Source organism: Stegodyphus dumicola, chromosome 1 (assembly GCF_044657685.1).
Source record: "Stegodyphus dumicola isolate Sdum_Otavi_A_Nest chromosome 1, ASM4465768v1".
Taxonomy (NCBI): Eukaryota; Metazoa; Arthropoda; class Arachnida; order Araneae; family Eresidae; genus Stegodyphus; species Stegodyphus dumicola.
In genome coordinates this window covers 242,942,298-242,960,070 of record NC_140768.1, presented here as the reverse complement: position 1 = coordinate 242,960,070, position 17,773 = coordinate 242,942,298, and the positions used below count along the sequence as shown (strand labels likewise).

Genomic DNA, 17,773 nt, shown 5'->3' with positions numbered 1-17,773 from the left:
TTCCTTCATTTAAAACCATACAGCAGATTTCGCCATGCATTAGTTCATTGATGATTGTGGCATTGGCATCACAATGAAAACTTCTGTTACATCATCTTCATTTATTACTACTTGTCCACATTTCCTTCTAAATTCCATTAATTGGAAAAATTCGTTTTTTGTTTGTAATAACTGAAAAAAAAACCTTATAATTTACAGCTGTCATCGTAAAGCTTAGTTAGTGCCTGCTATACACTACTGTCAGTGTATTATAGGTTTGGTTTGGTTTATTTAATTATGGCAAAGCACACTAGGGCTATCTGCCTAAGGGGAGGGATGCCTTTGTGGAGGACTTTCTAAGGGTAACTGACTCATATACATGTTACACGAAAACGCCCTTGCAACCACGTGGTTTTCCTTGGGGAAAACCACGAAAGCGCCCTTGCAGCCAGCACATTCGTGGAATTCGAACCTCAGACTGAACAGTGTTCAGCGACTTTACCACTCGGCCACTGGTGGGCCCCAATGTATTATAGGAATGGTGACTCAAGATATATTGTTCCACTAAAGTTTTTCTTGTCTCTATACATGTTGATGATGTTAAGCCTAAATTATATTAGTTACTTATTATACTTACAACTATTTTCTGCATGTGCTTAAAGCTTATCTAATTCCCAAATAAATACAGGGTAGTCATAAAAAACTTCCTTGATATATAAACCCCTAGTGGCCTATCATCTCAACCAACTGAAATGAAATTTCAGATATTATTATTTAAAAGTATGTGCTTGAGATCGTGATGATTTTAAAACAGTAGAACTTTCATTGTTATGGCTACAGTGAAAAAAATTTCAAAATTTTCGAATGACAGCTCCCAGATTTTCATTGCATAAATTGATCAGTGCACTGAAAAACCATAAATGGTGTTGGAACATTACACATATGGCAAAAATTGTCATCATAAAACATTTACAAACAAGAGAATTGTAAAGAGCGAGTGTTCAGAATTACAAATTTTTAGTGTGTACAACATTTCAAGATACAGTCAACTTCCGTAACTTTACCATTTTTTGGGCACTGTGATCCCCCGATCTCACTTTGATGGATTTCTGGTTCTGAAGTTATATAAAATTGAAGGCATTGTACATCAAATTCTTGTCATTTGTCAGAATTGAAAAATGCCGTAAAACATGAAGTTATATAGATTCCTCCTGTGATGTTAAGTTTGTCCATTGTTGTCAATAATCTCCTTCATACAATGTGTTATCATCTGTAATTCAGTAATTCTAATAGAAGTTTTTTTTTTTTTTCTTCTTCTCTCTTGTACTGTCATTGGCTCTTTACAGTGCTTTTTTTGCAAATGTTTTACGCCGGCAGTTTTCATCATATGTGCATTGTTCCAACACCATTTATAGTTTTTCAATGCACTGATCAATTTGTGCCCATTTATATTTTTTCAATGCACTGGTCAATTTGTGCCCATTTATATTTTTTCAATGCACTGGTCAATTTGTGCCCATTTATAGTTTTTCAATGCACTGATCAATTTGTGCAAGGAAAAAAGCGGGAGTTGCTATTTGAAAATTTTGAAATTTTTTTGCTGTAACTGTAACCATGAGAGCATCACAATCTCGAGCAGGCATACCTTCAAATATTTTTCATTTCGGTTGAATTAGCAAATAGACCAATAGGGATTCATATATTGGGAAAGTATTTTTGTGATTACCGTATAAATTCTTACATATATCTAAGCTTATTTAGGGTCGATGCTAGACATTTTGCAGCCTGGTGAAGTCTCTGCAGGCCCTGTATTCTGCTGCCAAGTCCCTCTCTAAATTCTAAAAATTTTGCATCTGTGTGCCTTCCCTAATTTCTAAAGGTTTTTCAATAATTTTGTTGCTCAGTGCTTCTCTAAATTCTAAAAATTTTGCCTCACTGGCAGGTAGATTTTGCCTCACTGGCAGGTAGATAGATAGTAAATTTTAGTTTGAGGCTTTACCAGCTTTGGTGCCTCTACTAAGCTTATCTGAGTAACTTAATTAATTATTCAGAATTCAAACACTGACAATATAAATTTTGTTCAAATATCCTTTTTCTACTGCAAAATATAATCTTTTGATCTATGATTATCGATTACAAAATATATTTTTTGCATATGGGAAGAATTTCTATTGAATTTCTCTTCATCAACACTCTCAGTACTTCACAGCAGAATTAGCTGAAGTCTCTAATCATTGCCAGATGTAATATCGGCATAAAAGATTACCATATTCTTTGGTATTCAGTTACTAATATTTTAAGAAAACGTTTAGACATCACTGCAGAGTTATTTCTCCAGTTGCCATGCTTTGTTGGTCATGTGGCCATAAAAGGAAAAAGATATCAGATAATGATTCATGAGTTTAGTGTCAGGCATATAAATTATCAGTGAGTGTAAGATCAACAGTGCTTCAGTTAGATCTATACCAAGCAAAAAGTCAGCTACCAAAAAAAGAAAAAAAAAAATTGATCATACAAATTTATGCTAATTCATTAATTATTTTTTCAATCTGGAGTTATTTTATTTAATGCCAAAGTGAATTAGGAATCGGGACTTTCCACATGTTGTATTATGAAAAAATATCAAATGCACATGCATAAAGCATCCAAAATAAAAGTTGCTGGAGTATAGAAGTTGGATTTTAGATCATTCCAGATGTCGGATGTTCACGTTTCGAACTTTGATCCGTACTGTAGACCTTCATAAATAAAATATGTTATTTTGCATAAGTGTAAGAACTGCTTTTTTATGTTTAAGCATTGACTGTAAATATGTATTTATTATTTTGCAGGTGGTAAAATTAGCTAGAGAGTTGATCTATTTTGGATTCTATAGTTTTTGTGATCTCTTGCGTTTAACAAAGACACTGCTGAGCATTTTGGATTGTGTTCCTGAATCAAGTTTTCTAAACAGCAAATTAACAGCAGCTGAATTGGATGGTATATCCCTACTTAATTCATAAGATTATACTATATGTTTCATTATTTGATTATGTCACTGATTGATTCTTACATGAATAATAATCTGAATTTATAATCTTGCATCAGTTATAAACTCTTATATGAATGAATATTTCTTTCATGTAAAATTGTAAATTTGGTTCAATTTTTTCTATGTTTTATTATTTGCTTGTCATTGTATTCAATTATTAACAGGGCAGTAAAAATTTATTCTGATATAATAATTAAAATATATTTTAATTACTTTTCGTTAGGCTAAATTGTAAATATACATAAAATTCAATCTTATATCATCTTGAATGCAAGCAGCTTACCTTTATTATTTTAGGATTTTAGTAATGCAGTTTTTATTCTCTTTATATCTATGCAAAAATTCTTTTATTATAATGATATTAAGTTCTGACTGAGGTAAGAACAAGTATTGAAAAATTATAAATCAGAAAAACTGTGTTAAACTTTTGTATGTTTTATTAAAGTGAAGCAATGGGAAAAGGATATTTACAGCCAAACTTATATTATTTTTTAAGTAGTTGATAACTGTATATGCTTAAAAGTGTGCTTATTTTAATATTGCATTGCAAGCTGCTAAGGAGGATGAGAATCAGGCAAGTGAAGAGAAAAAGGAAGTAAAATCAGGTGATATTTAAAAAATAGAATTAAAGTTTTTTAAATTGTTCTGTGATAAATTTTATATTAAAAATAGTATAGTAGAACATGAGTCTAAGAAGGGCTTCACTTTTGAATAACACACTATAAACTTTATTTCTGTGTGTATGTCAAAAACAAATTAAGAGTTATAACGTAATAACTTGTTAGAAAGTAATTTACATTTCTAAATGAAAAAAAAAAAAAAATTATGTATTGTTACATTACTTTCTGACACCAGTTGTTACGTTATTTTCTTCCTTTGGTACGTTCGTTACAGGTTCGTGAGGATTTGGAGTGAATAACAATGACACACTACTTGATTGAAACACGCTTTATTGGCCAGTATTATCCAAGACATCTCCAATAACCATGTTTACGATAGTCGATATCACGTTTAAAGTCGTGAAGAACTATAGACACGCTGTTGCACTCAGCGACACAGCCTTCACAATATCAGGCTATAACACTGGAGACAGCTTCACTGCAAAGCACCAGAGCTCCCGACACTGCTCGGTCATTCTCGGAACTCAACGTACTCTCGAGACTCTCCGCGTTACAACTCGTGATGCACTCGACGATACCCTAGAGTACAGCTCCCGACTCTTTGGTTCAGTCGTTCCCAGAGCTCAACATACTCTCTCGACGATGCCCTAACTGCAATACAGTAGGAGACTCTTTTGGTGCTATCGATGACCCACTCTGCACTCGCTGACCGGCTGTCAACTCGATCGACTCAGCACGGGCTAACTAACTCTTCGCATACCAGCAGGTTTTTATATAGCTTTTGGATTGTGTTCGAGAACATTCTGGGCTAAACCGGTAAGAATTTGTTCCAGAAGGTTCTCCATCCGTCCATGGCATATCGCCAATTTTGTCGCCAAATGGGCGATTTCTCACCAAATGTGGCACAACCCTGCCTTCCTTTGCCATTTTATGGCAACCCTAAACCTGCTTTGTGGGGATACCGTGCCTGACATTTTGTAACAGTATGTTATTGTAAATAAGTACCACAAAATATCTGAATGAAATTGTAAATTGCTAGATTTGGAAATAAATTGAAACATAAGAGCATGCAGTAACGGTAAGATAACAATAATATGCAATAAAAAGTATTGTTATGAAGAATTATCACATCCCTTCGTATGTGCTCACGTTGCTTAATGTTTAGCATGTTCAGTTAACCATTGAAAGGTCTACAGGTATCCCATTGAGGGCATAGTTAATTTTTCACTTTTCCCACTTAAATAATAATAAAAATAATAAAATAGATACTAAAAATCTTGTGAACAGTAACCGGCACCATCTGGATTGGATTTATTAGGTTTCATTCTTTCTTCAATTACCCTTTAAATAAGGAAGAATGTAAGTAATCATTTGCAGTTTTTCATATGTGCTCTTGTGGTAAAACTGGTAGCCTATCCAGCTGGTAATTGTAAGATTTGGTGTTCAAATCCTGGCAAGTAGATTTTTTATGTTTCCTGCTTCCAAAAAAAAAAAAAAACTTGCTCGTATATTGTAAATAACATATTAATCCAGCATACATAGAAAATTTAGTTGTACTTAGTAGAAACAAGTACTATAATGCTATACCATAATTTCCTTTAGGAGTTTGATTTAATTCTGCGTATTGATGCATGTAAGCTGAAAAAAAATCTTTGATTTAGTGCTTAAAGCTTTACATTTTGTATTAAAAAAAACTGTTATTGTTTTTATGGGATAAAGGCGGTCTTATATATTACCTGAATTAAAGCAATTGTTTTCCAGAAAGAAACTTCTCTGCACACAATAGAAAATTGAAGAAACTGAAAGAATGAGGACATTTAGAGATTATTAAATAATGTTAAGCATCGATTTTTTTTCCTAATACGGTGAAATTTTGTTTTTAGAAACTTTCATTTTATTAACTATATATTTTTGCAAACAACAGCAATGATCTCTTAATTCCTCTGTCTTTTTAATGTTGTTCCCATTTTCAGATCCTCTTAAGTTCACAAAACTGAAAAATCTACTGTACAATGAAAGTGCACCAAAGTTTAATACAGAAAACAAATTTAATTTTTCAGTATTGATGTAAATTGAAGCAAAATCATAGCAACTGCAATCAATATTAGTAGTACAGAATTCTGTAAATTGGCATTATACATTTGTTTTTGCATTTTTCATGAAAATATTTAGAATGATTCAGTCTGTCATATTATGGTCTTTAATTTTTTACAGGACTATTGCTTTTACTATTTTCCAAATTGTATAAGGGGGTGCAGAATTTGTCATTTTATGAAGTTACAACTATATATGTAATTTTGTTCAAACAAAAACAGTTTTTTTTTAAATAATTATGGCTGTTTTTTTAATACATGCATGGTATCTGCCTATTGATTTTAATATTGCAATTCTAGCATGATTTACATGTTTGGCTTGTTAATGTACTTGTTTAATATTTTGCTGTGTGCTGACAATAGAATGTCATATCCTTTGTTAATTATAGTAAAATTCTGATAATGTGTATACTAGGGACCAATGATTGTGCGAGAATTTCATAATTTGAAAAATTTTTAGGTCATGTTTTGAGTCTTATTTACATTTCTCTTCCTTAAACTTTTACATAAAATTTGGACTTTTTGCACATAATAACTATTAAAAATTTAATAATTACATAATCAAGACTTATAAAATACAGAATTATTATATTTTTCAAATACAAAAATAAATTTCAAATATAATTATATACATAATATAATTATATACAAAAAAAAATAATGCCAGTAAAAGGTGTAAATGTAGGAGATAATGGGATAAATAAAAGAGAAACAATTTAACCCCTTCGCGCCGGGTAGTGCAAACGCGCGCTTATCGCGGAGGTCGGCAGTGTCTTATGTGAGCGTCTGTCCAGGACCTGGGCTTTTTTGCTATTAAGCCTAAATCCATGAAATTTCCGAAGAATCAACGCATTGTTTAATAATGCTCTATAGAGTATTTAAACAGCTTATGCTTTATAGATATTTTTATATATACTTTAATTACCTTATCTCTTGTTTAAATGCATATTTTACACATTTTATTTTCATTACTCACCATTTTATGACTTTTAACATTATACATCTGAAAACTAAATATATTACTTAAAATTCTCTTTTCGTATGAAAAATTTGAAAGCAGGGATCTACACACAGTCCTACATTACATTCTTTGCACTCGTAATAACTCATTTGCCGTTTTGGAGGATTTTTCCGGGGATGTGAACAAACGAAGCATTGTCGTCTCATTTTCTTATCAGTCTCTTCTGAACAAAGTTTTCAGTTAATCTGAGCGGATTTAATGATTCTGCTGGTGTGATATATTTAAAATCAATATCTGAAATATTTTGCATCATTTCTGCTATTTCATGCTCTGTTAAACACTTTCGACGCTTCGACATTGCAACGGTAAAAACAGAAAGAATTCACGTCTAACAAGATCTAATTATTTTCTAAAAACTTAACTGCAAACCGAAATACCCAACGCTTTAGCGAAAATAAAATTTCTCTACTTACAATAAACAACTACCACGTGTGAATTTAAAGAGACGTTATAAATCACGCCATTCGGAAACATTTATTTCCCCTTTTGTTTGTAAAATCAAAAACACATGTATGTGAGTCATGCTTCTTTCATTTCGAGCAGAAGGTCTAATGTACATGTATCTGAAACCATATGGACATACAGTGCCAGCTTGTGGCAGAAATTATAGTTTTTAAAACGTTCCAGGACACTGGCACAAATACGTGACAGTCGGGGCAGAACGGGAAAATGCTCTGGCACACCTGTGTGTCGGCCGGGAAGTGAGTGTGTTCGTTGTTGGCACGTAGACGTGACAGTCGGCGCAAAGGGGTTTTAAGAAAGTAAATAATTCTTTTATAAAATTGCATCAGAATATTTTATGCAAGAAATTGGTATATTTACCAGAAAAATTACTTTACTTTCAAAGTAATTTTATACTAATAAATGAAAGAAAAAAATAGATAAATTATTTATCACATTCCCTGGAGTAAATTTTCCTTATTTTCTATGCTAATTCCACCATATATTTCCTATATTTTGATTCTACAACTCAAATTATGCCCAGATGCTAAATTTTGTAAAATCTGGTACGAAATTCCAAAGAAATTCAAAAATTTATCTTCGCGAAATTTTTTCAGTTTCACCAAGAATAAGTTACTTGGCGAACTTCTTAATATATGGCAACCAATTTTCCTTTCCCTTCCATTATGCCAGAGCGAGAAAAAAGGCATCTCACTCCTACCTTTTTACATTGTGTATGAGCGGGAAAAAATGTCACATCGTTTCTACTTCCAAATGATTTTAACAAAGTGCGCAAACCACATTTTCATTATTATCACTTATAATAAATACACCAAATTTCAAAACGTGGCAAAATGTAAATTCAAATATATCTTAAAAAATTTGGAATAAAAAACTCTTAATTTTTTGCAGGTATGCTTAGGAATACATATACTTTAAGATGGTGTCAAAAATTTTATAGCTTATAATTCAATTTTTTTTGAAAAATTTATAAAAATTATTTAAAAATACAAATTTTTAAAAAGCTAAAATTTTGAGAGCTAATTTTTAAAAAACTACTTGTGCTATTTTTACAAAACTTGGTAGTTTGACGTAATTTGAGTCGTAGAATTGAAATATAGAAAAAAAATGGTATGTTATTTCAGAAAAAGTCCGATTTTGTGTCAAAATACCAATATTAGAACAATGCTATATATAAATCTAATATATTTCCTAATTCGCAATTTGGAGACATGAAAAACTCAAGTTGAATTTCGTCAATTGGCCCAGTAAAACTGGAGATGTAGAACTGCCATTTGTGTGTGTGTGTGCAGTGCGCAGTTGGGTTATTAAAACTGTAAACTCAAAAATGCTAGAATTAAAATGTTGGATTAATAATTGTTCTTAACCACTTTTTTTTTAATTATGTTTTTCATTTTTGACTGGAGAGATTAGATAAAAATTACAATTTTGTTTTATAATCTGTCTCTGTTTAAGACCAATATAAATAAGTTTCCTCATTATGTGGAATGTAAACAAACCAGCACAAAATACATGGTGTTTAAAAAATTATGGACACGTAAATAATTTACACTTGCTAACTACATAAACTCAAAATTATTTTAACATTTTCGCTGCTGATCATTTGAGGTTGCGTTAATAGTTATTTCCTTGATGTACATGTATATTGTACCAAAATGTTGACATATTATAAGAAATATGATTTAAAAGAAGTAATAAACAATGATCATGTCTATCACACTGATTGTTAGGCCTTTAGTCATAGAATTTTATGATTAAGAAGGACTTGCCTGTCTGTAATTGGGACTAGAAATAAAATTATTTCTCCATGCATCATAACATGCTGGCACATGGCATTTAAAAGTGAATCAAAATAGGAACAATATGCATTATTTTTGTATAAAACTGCATCACAAACAAATATGTGTATTACAAAGGAATTTATTGCGAGTTAATTACAATATCATTACAAACTATATATTTCAAAATATTTTTTTTGTATATTATTTTTGCACAATCTAAACAATTGTTGGGAGATTCTTCGCAGACTTTGCAGGTATAGATGGTGTCTTTAAATTTAACAAACATTCTCTATTCGTAAAAAGCAAATTTAAAGTTAATTAAATTTTAAATGAAATTATGAAATTTGTCTACGTAGTCTTTGTATTGAAGCTCTTTGCTGTATCATTGAGCCGTAGAATTCCTTGGGAATAACAATTTTTGCGCTACATGCTTCCCACCTTTCTTTTCCTCTCATGGTTTGAGTGCATATTCTGGTTCAGATTGATTGTATGTTGGAGAATGAAGGTCAGATGGTCAGTTTATTGAAACATGAAGGAATGTTTCAATAAAGTTCTGGTCGCCGATAAACGAAAGTCATAAAGTGTAATATTTCCATTATAATATTTATTATAAAGGGGGAATTCATGATCATTATTTGCAAAATATGCAAAAATATTTTGGTAGGTCACCTAATGGTATACCTTTGACATGGATAGTAGACAAGCATTTGATCTTGCTTATCAATGCCTGCCATAAATTCATTTATTGAAGTACAGGAAGGGGTTTCAATTTCATTTTTCCTTTTTTATTGCTCATTTCTACAATATAATTTTTGTATTCATTAGAAATATAAGTGATGTCTCTTGTATGCTTCCACTTAGCAATCATTACACCATTAGAAGACTTTGCTAAGTCAGCCCTTACTTTAGTTTTTTTGGGGTGGAGGAAAGCTAATCTCTTTCAGAAATGCCTTCTTGTTCTTTCTGATTGTCCAGTGCAATGTGTTTTCAGCAAGACATTTCTCTAGTTCATAACTATTATAATTACCATATATACCGGCGTATAAGTCGATACCGTGTATAAGTCAACCCCCCCACACACACACTTCCGAAATCGATCGAGAAACTTTGAAAAATTTTTTTTAAGTACTACATTTATTCAAAATCATCTGAGAAAAAAAAGTAAATATACGATAAAAAATATCTTGGTAAATAAACAAAATCAAAATCCTTCTTCTAGAATTTGTTCCGGAAAAGATTCGCGTACTTAAAATCTATCTGCATTTCCCCTTTTTAAAAGTTAAAAGAAATATTCAAAACTGTTCAGTTATTGCATGGGCTATTTTTTTTAATTTTGACGTGTACGCCTGTTAACAAAAGTATTTCATGAATGGAAAATAACTATTATAAAGACTTATACGTACGTAAAAACTATCTGCATTTCTCTTTTCTTGGCGTGTTGGCGAAACTTTTTTATTGCTCGATATTGATCAGTTGTTTGGGGGCCGAAAATTCTTTGGTTTAATCGGAACTTACACTACACTAGTTAAAAACTCTGTGATTTACACTAGTTAAAAACTCTGTGTCACATAATTTAAGTCATGAAATTACTTCAAGTAAGTGACTTATTTGATAAGTTGTCCAATTTGAGTGCGGGAAGAAAACAACTGCATTATATAAAGAAATTTTTTAACTTCCGATTCTTTTAATTTTTTATGGCTCCGCGTATAAGTCGACCCCCCACTTTGAAGTCGTTTTTTTGTCCAAAATATCTCGACTTATATGCGGGTATATACGGTATTATTCATAAATAGCCTATGTCCTACATGTAGCATTTAACATCTAAAATATTATGGGCATCTTTGGGAGGTGGGAAATTCCTCCGTTTTGTCACCATCATTACTGAAATTATTCGGTTAATCATCTGAAAGCTCAGCCAACAAATTTGCACTTTTCTTTTGATTTGCAGAACTATCATCTGTACAATTCATGTTACAAGATTATTCTTTCGATAATTAATAAAGCAATTAATTCAAAACTACATACATTTAAAACTAATTTCTAACTTTCATTCCACACCAATCTAGCATACACACTCAAAACTTAGTAAGTACTAAATTACTTCCATAATAAAATGAATTTACTTTTCCAATCAAATGCTATAAATGCAGTTTATTTATTTGCATATTTATATAAGAGAAAATTAGCATTAAATTTTATCATACTGAATTTTCTAAAAACCAAAACTTTCTAATTCAGAAGTCAAACAACAAAAATCAGCGTTATATTTTCAAATTTTCACGGGACTAGTTTCGATGGTTTTACTGAACTACCATCCTCAGTTGCAAAAGCACAAATACTTTATTGTGTCTTAATTATTACCCAAAACTTTCTTAACATTAAAATACTATATTGGATTACCTGCATTTATGGAAAAAGCAGTCGCATATTATCAGAATTCTACTGTATAATGTCTTTACTATATTTATGGCATATTTACAGTAAAATTTTAGCCTATCATATTACCTAAAATTCTAAGGAAAGCGTCTTAATAATCACCATGTTATTGCATTAGATAAGATTCTCTATATATGTTTCAAATATGTGCCATTCAGAGCAACCATACTCATTTTCAAATAAAGCTGGCATGATTTTTGATATTTTAAGTGTAGTGGCATATTGGTTTTATTAATGAAATCGTGGATTTTTCTTTAAAAAAAGGTAAAATTCTTCTTTCCTTCCCCCCCTTTTTTTTTTAACTACTTGTAAATTTAAGGCAACATTGAAATATTTAGACCGTATCAATAAAATCTTTGATAATCAGAAAGTCTTTATAATGTTAATTAGCTATTTTTATATTTTGCGTCTTAAATCAAGTTTTCATAATAAGTTTTCTCATAGTTTTATCATATATTAAAGTTTTCTAATTTTTAGGAATAATTATCTAAAGGAAAAATATCTTCATTTTTTTAAAGCAATTTTATTATTATTTTGGAAATGTTTTATTTTTTACTAGTGATGTAATTCTGCATATAGGAGAAAGTAAACTATTTCTAAAAGACTAATGCAAGTTGTTAAAGTCCATAAATGTAAAATAAATAAATAAACAAAACGAGGGAGGAATGCTCAGCATAGCAATAAATAGTTATGTCATCATGCCATTTATAAGTTAGGCCACATGATTAAGGAACAAAACTTCCAACAGCTCTTAACTAGCTATGTGAAATTGTATGGTGATCTACTTTTAAAATATATTGAAAATTGTCTAATTCATTTTTATTTGAACCATTCTTATTTTAAAAGAGAGAAAGTTCCTTTTTGCATTATATCTAGCATTATAAGTAGTATATTTCTTGATATCAAAATTTTAAAAGAGATTGTAGTAATAAAGAAAATTCAGTTTTAATAAGCTGGTAAATTATGTTTGAGATTTAAAATAAATTTTGAAGATTCATTTAGAAGATAATTTTTTTATCTGTCTCGCAATGTTTCAGACACTGAAATAATTAGTGGGATTGTTAAATGAAGTACCTACAAAGAGAAACTGTAAAAAATCATTTAATCGTTAAGTTAAAAGAAATCTGTGTTTTAAAAAAAAGTCATTTTAAAGATGCAGTCTGACCTTCCCTTTTCTTGTAGAATCTGTATGTCATGTTTTATAGCTCTGGAACTTATTTTCTATGCAGTATAAAGGACAGACACATTTTTTCTTTTATTATTATAGATAAATAGTAAGTTACAGAATACTTTGCTTCTGAAGTTAATCTGAAAACATTATTAGCATAATTTTGTAGATATAACTTCCCAATAATATCAACATTTTAGAAAATCAGAGTGTAGTTTTTATCATTTTTTTATGAATTATGTAATCAAAAAGTGTTATATTTATCATCTAATATAATAATCAGGCTGGAACACTATTTACTTGCTGATTTGTTGCAGCTAGAGGTGGAGTTTTAAAATCCATTGGAGATATGGGGGCTGTAATGACTAATATGGTTCTTGGAACAGCTGGAATGACTAAACAGGTTGCAGCAACCATTCAGAAGAAAGCCTCAATAACTGGAGCTGAAGATACATTGGTAATGGATACCAAATTGAAAATTATTGAAATTCTACAGGTTAGTTATTTAAAATTTTTGTGTTTTAAACCATTACTTCTGCCTTAATTTTGTATACTTTTCTAAATTTTCTGTTTGAATATGAATTTGTTAATATTTTTCATAAAATGTTAATGGATCAGTTAGCATTTGTAGCTTCTTTATAGCAGTTTTATTTAAATTACTAAAAGCAGTGTTTAGTATATCATGTTCTGTGAAGTAAGCCCTGAAAATTTTAAATAATCATGTTCATTCAAACATTATCTGAAGATCATTTCATAAACATTATCTGGAATTTTATAATTACTTATTAACTTCTAAGCATTGTGATTTCTCTGACACAAAACAATAAGAGTAACTATATCTGTAGGAGGATGAAGATCTTACAGCCAACGTACATCGAATAGGGACAGCTCTCTATTCTGATATAAGGACTCTATGTACTAAGCATTTCAAGCAAAATTTAGTTTGATAATAAATTGTGAGAATTTTTTTTAAAATTATATTATACAAAAAATAGGCTAGATATTTAATCCACACCATCTTGGGGGGGGGATATGTAAGCATAAGTTCATTTTACAGTGCTTCACCTTGCAGACATTCTGTGCAGAAACCAAGTGTGACTTAATAAATGTGCATTTAGTAATCCAATGGGGGATAGTTTCTATATAATTCCCACTTAGTAATTCCTAGTCATCATACAACAAAGGCAGAATATGAATATAAGGTGATTCATAGTTTCTTCTGGATTTCATAAGTTTATTTTGCAATAACTATAACAAATATTATTGTTGTAACTTATACATGTTAAGTTCGATCCGGGTGTAAAATCAGGCAAATGGGCTGGCTGCATGGTGTGTTTTTGTGACTTTGTACATGCAAATATATGCATTTCAGTACATAAAGAGTTTTTCCGGGTTTTCATTTGTAACAGACTTCTTAATTGTAGATTTATCTACTGTGGACTATTTTTCTTTTCAAAGCAAACTCTTATGGATGTACTGCTGCTGTACTAAACTACTGCTGCAACAGTAGCTAGTGCCACAATATCAGAAAGACAGTAAGGAGTTCATTTTTCAACAATATAGAGTTCTTAAGATTTTTAGGAATATGCCTGCACTTAGCTGATTGTCAAACTTCCCGATCTTTAGTTTGGATGTGCTTCTCAAAATGATTTTCCTCTTTTTTCATGCTGCATGCTCACCTGATATAACTCCATATCCCCACCCACTCCTCTGTGGAGTTACCTCAAAGATTTTGTGTATTTATGTCCCTTTTACCATATACAAGTAGAAAAGTTATCACACAACCTGTTGCTGGAATGTGTGTGGCAAGAACTTGGCTTCTGATGTCTGCCTATCATCAGGGATCCATAAATTAAGCTTTGCTAAAATGCATACAAATTTGGAGGGATTTTTGCTGTATTTGTTGCAGTTAATATACCATAAACTTATATATAAAAACCTTTGAGGAAATTTTAGCTTGCCCTATAGAATCTTTATAACGGAAAGAAGAAAAAGAAATTCACATGGACTTAAATCAGATGCTTTTGGCTGAAATTTCAATACACATGTGTTACTTCTTTTACATATCTGACTTGTTGACTTTTTACAACATCTAGTTAATATGCGTGTATACATTTTTTAGACTGTAGGGATGTGACTGATAACTGTCATCCTCATTGAATGATGTGTTATTAAATGTGCTGTCATTCAGAGTCTCACTAGTGGCCAAATGGTTAAGACCATTGAATACTAGTAGTTTGATCCGGGTTTAAAATCAAGCAGATTGGCTGGCTGCAAGATGTGTTTTTGTGACTTTCACATGTAAACATAAAGCCACTTTCTTGTAAAGGCATCTTTACTGTTAGACAGACAGCCCTATGCCTTCCCATACTCAAATAACCTAATCCATCATTTTCTAGCATTTTCTAGAAGTATAGATTTATATACACTGACGAGGCAAAACATTATGGCTACATTTTTCAATAAACTCGTCTGGATGATGTGGTGGGTGCGTGATTATGTGGGAATAGTATTTAACTGCTACTGGAAAAAGGTAAGGAATCATTCTTGCCCTTACTTTTGTGAGTGATAGGAAAGGCTGCTGATCTGAGAGAATTTGATAGAAGGCAGATTGTAATGGCTGAAAGAATTGGAACAAGTATCTCCAAAACTGAAAAGCTGGTAGGTTATTTCACCATCTGCTGTTGTTAGTATTTATGCAAAGTAGATAAATTGGTTTTGAAACCAGCAGTAGATGCCAAGGTGTTGGACACCCATGCTTCATCAAAGAAAAAGGACATCAGAGACTGTCCCGCTTGGTACAGCAGAATTGGTGCCAGACAGTGGCTCAGCTGACAGCCCAATACAGTGCAGGTCCAAGTGCAAGTATTTTGGAACACACAATTCAGCAGAGACTGTTGGATATACAACTGCACAGCAGACATCTCACTCATGTGCCTCTGTTGACCGAGTGTCATTGTCAAATACACCTAGAATGAGCCTGTGAACGTGGAGATTAAACCATGGACAAGTGGAAGACACTTGCCTGGTCAGATGAATCATTTCTCATTCATCACATCAAGTGGTCATGTTAAGGTATGCCATCTTCCAGGAGAACAGTTAACACCCCATACAACAGGTGATACACAAGCTGGTGGTAGTGGTATTATGCTTTGGGAAACATTCTCATGAGTGGCTGTGAGACTCTTTAGTTTTGATAGAACAGACCATGAAAGCCTTGGACTATCTGAACAGGACTGCAGATCAATTGCACTCTTGCAAGATGTCTGTCTTCCCAACTGGAAATGAAATCTTCCAGCAGGACAATCCCCATGTCATAAGGCGCAAATTGTGTTGGAGTGGTTCAAGGAACATAAAGATGAATTCCAAATAATGTCCTTGCCACCTTACTTGCCAGATCTTAACCCAATAGAGCACATTTAGAGCTGCAGCTCAGACCTCGAAACACCACCATGTGGGAATATCTCAACTTTGCATTATCACTCCTTAGACATTTGGTATAACCTACAAAGAACATGGCATCCATGGTGAGTTGCAGCTGTTCTGCAAGGCCAAAGGTCAACACATTAGTGAGTTGATGGTCATAATGTTGTGGCTCTTCAATATATATAAATTTTAACTTTCAAAAATGTATTTCATTCTTTTTTGTTAGATTACTGTCAATAATTAATTACATTTACCATTTAATGTATTTATATCTTTAATGCATTCGTATTACTATTCATACAGTTACTCATAGATACTTATCAGTTGCTCCTCACATTTTCATAGTTAAGTTTTTTGGCTCCCAAGAATCTTTGCCAATAAAAAATTTCAAATGACATTTTGGTAATCTTATTTGTTTTTTTATCTTTGGTTTTTTGGCCTATAAAAAAAACATTTTTAACTTCCATCATTTGTAGTTTTTCCTCCTCTCTCTTGATCCATCAGTTTCGCTTTTTCTCCATTTCAATGGCTAAACATTTAATTGATAATGACAACAAGTGGAGATTACAGAATTTGCTGTGTACAAAACCATAAGCTATAGATGTTTTGCAAGAGTTTGGTAGAGTTACCACAGTGTCACTAAGTATATTTCTTTACCCCCCCCCCTCAAAAAAAAATATCACGAGAAAAATGTGGCTTAGGATAACTGATAAATACCTATACAGCAAATAATGTAATAATTTTTATGATGTACTTATTATTATACTTTGCATATAATTAATTATTTCCTTTTCTTAGTTCATTTTGAATGTACGTCTAGACTACAGAATTACAGGCTTATTATCAATATTTAAGCGTGAATTTGATGAAAGCCATGATAAAACAGCTACAGAAGAAACACTTACAATTGGAGAGAAAGGTGCCTTCATTTGTGATATTAAATGATGTAAATATTTATTTCTCTGTGCCATTTATGTTGAATACTATATTACAGAAACTTTTTTTAAATTTATTTTTGTCTATTTTGATATTGAAAGTTAATCATTTACTGTCTTTAGCAGAGTTTAGTGAGTTATGATGATTAAATTGTTAATCAGTATTTATATTTTATATGCACCAAGACTAATGTGAAAAACCTTTGAATGTTACCACCACTTTTCCAATGAAACCTATTTTGTGTGTTATACATATGTAATTTAATACAGTCAAAAGTCGTTAATCCGGACTCGTCGGGATTTCGGTGATTCCGAATATCGATTTTTCCGGATTATAGAGCAATCAGTTTAAATCTGGTAAGATGGCATGCAGAAATTACAAAATTAAAAATATGAAACCGTAATTAATGAAATAAAGAACAATTATGATCTAAAGGGTATCAAAATTTACAAAAAAAAAAGCTGAATATTTATTTGTTTACTTTATTAAACATTTCTTTCAATGTAAGTTATTTAAGTTGCTTCGTTTTATGTGATAATACTTTCTCTTTAATTCTATAAACAGACATAATTTCTTGTTCAGTTACAAAGTTCCGCTGTTCAAGTCCCGTAATTGCTGTGCCGAGAATACCGACTAACTTGTCAATCGAAATTTTTTCGTTTTCACTAACATCTCTGTCACCTTCTTCATGGCTTCATCCATTAATTGCCGCAATTCCACTTTTTGTTTGATAGACATCGAAACATACTTTCGTTTTGTAGATCCTTTAGGAGCTCCAGCATGGAAATTCTATTTGACATAATCAAAAGTTCAAGTTTAC

The 17,773-nt window shown here is 31.5% G+C and overlaps 1 protein-coding gene across 12 annotated transcripts in view; it reads left to right on the top strand.

Moving 5' to 3' along the window:
* The window catches only part of Itpr (Inositol 1,4,5,-trisphosphate receptor), a 277,133-nt gene that overhangs the window by 88,081 nt on the left and 171,279 nt on the right, over window positions 1–17,773 (top strand). For 9 of the 12 annotated variants that reach the window (XM_085827003.1, XM_085826988.1, XM_085826993.1 and 6 more), the window contains exons 21-24: window positions 2,811–2,958; window positions 3,562–3,615; window positions 12,909–13,087; window positions 16,816–16,936. In XM_085827003.1, the coding sequence (XP_085683129.1) occupies window positions 2,811–2,958; window positions 3,562–3,615; window positions 12,909–13,087; window positions 16,816–16,936 (502 nt within the window). The remainder of the gene's footprint in view (window positions 1–2,810; window positions 2,959–3,561; window positions 3,616–12,908; window positions 13,088–16,815; window positions 16,937–17,773) is intronic. The other 3 variants (XM_085827012.1, XM_085827006.1, XM_085826974.1) reach the window with 1 other exon arrangement.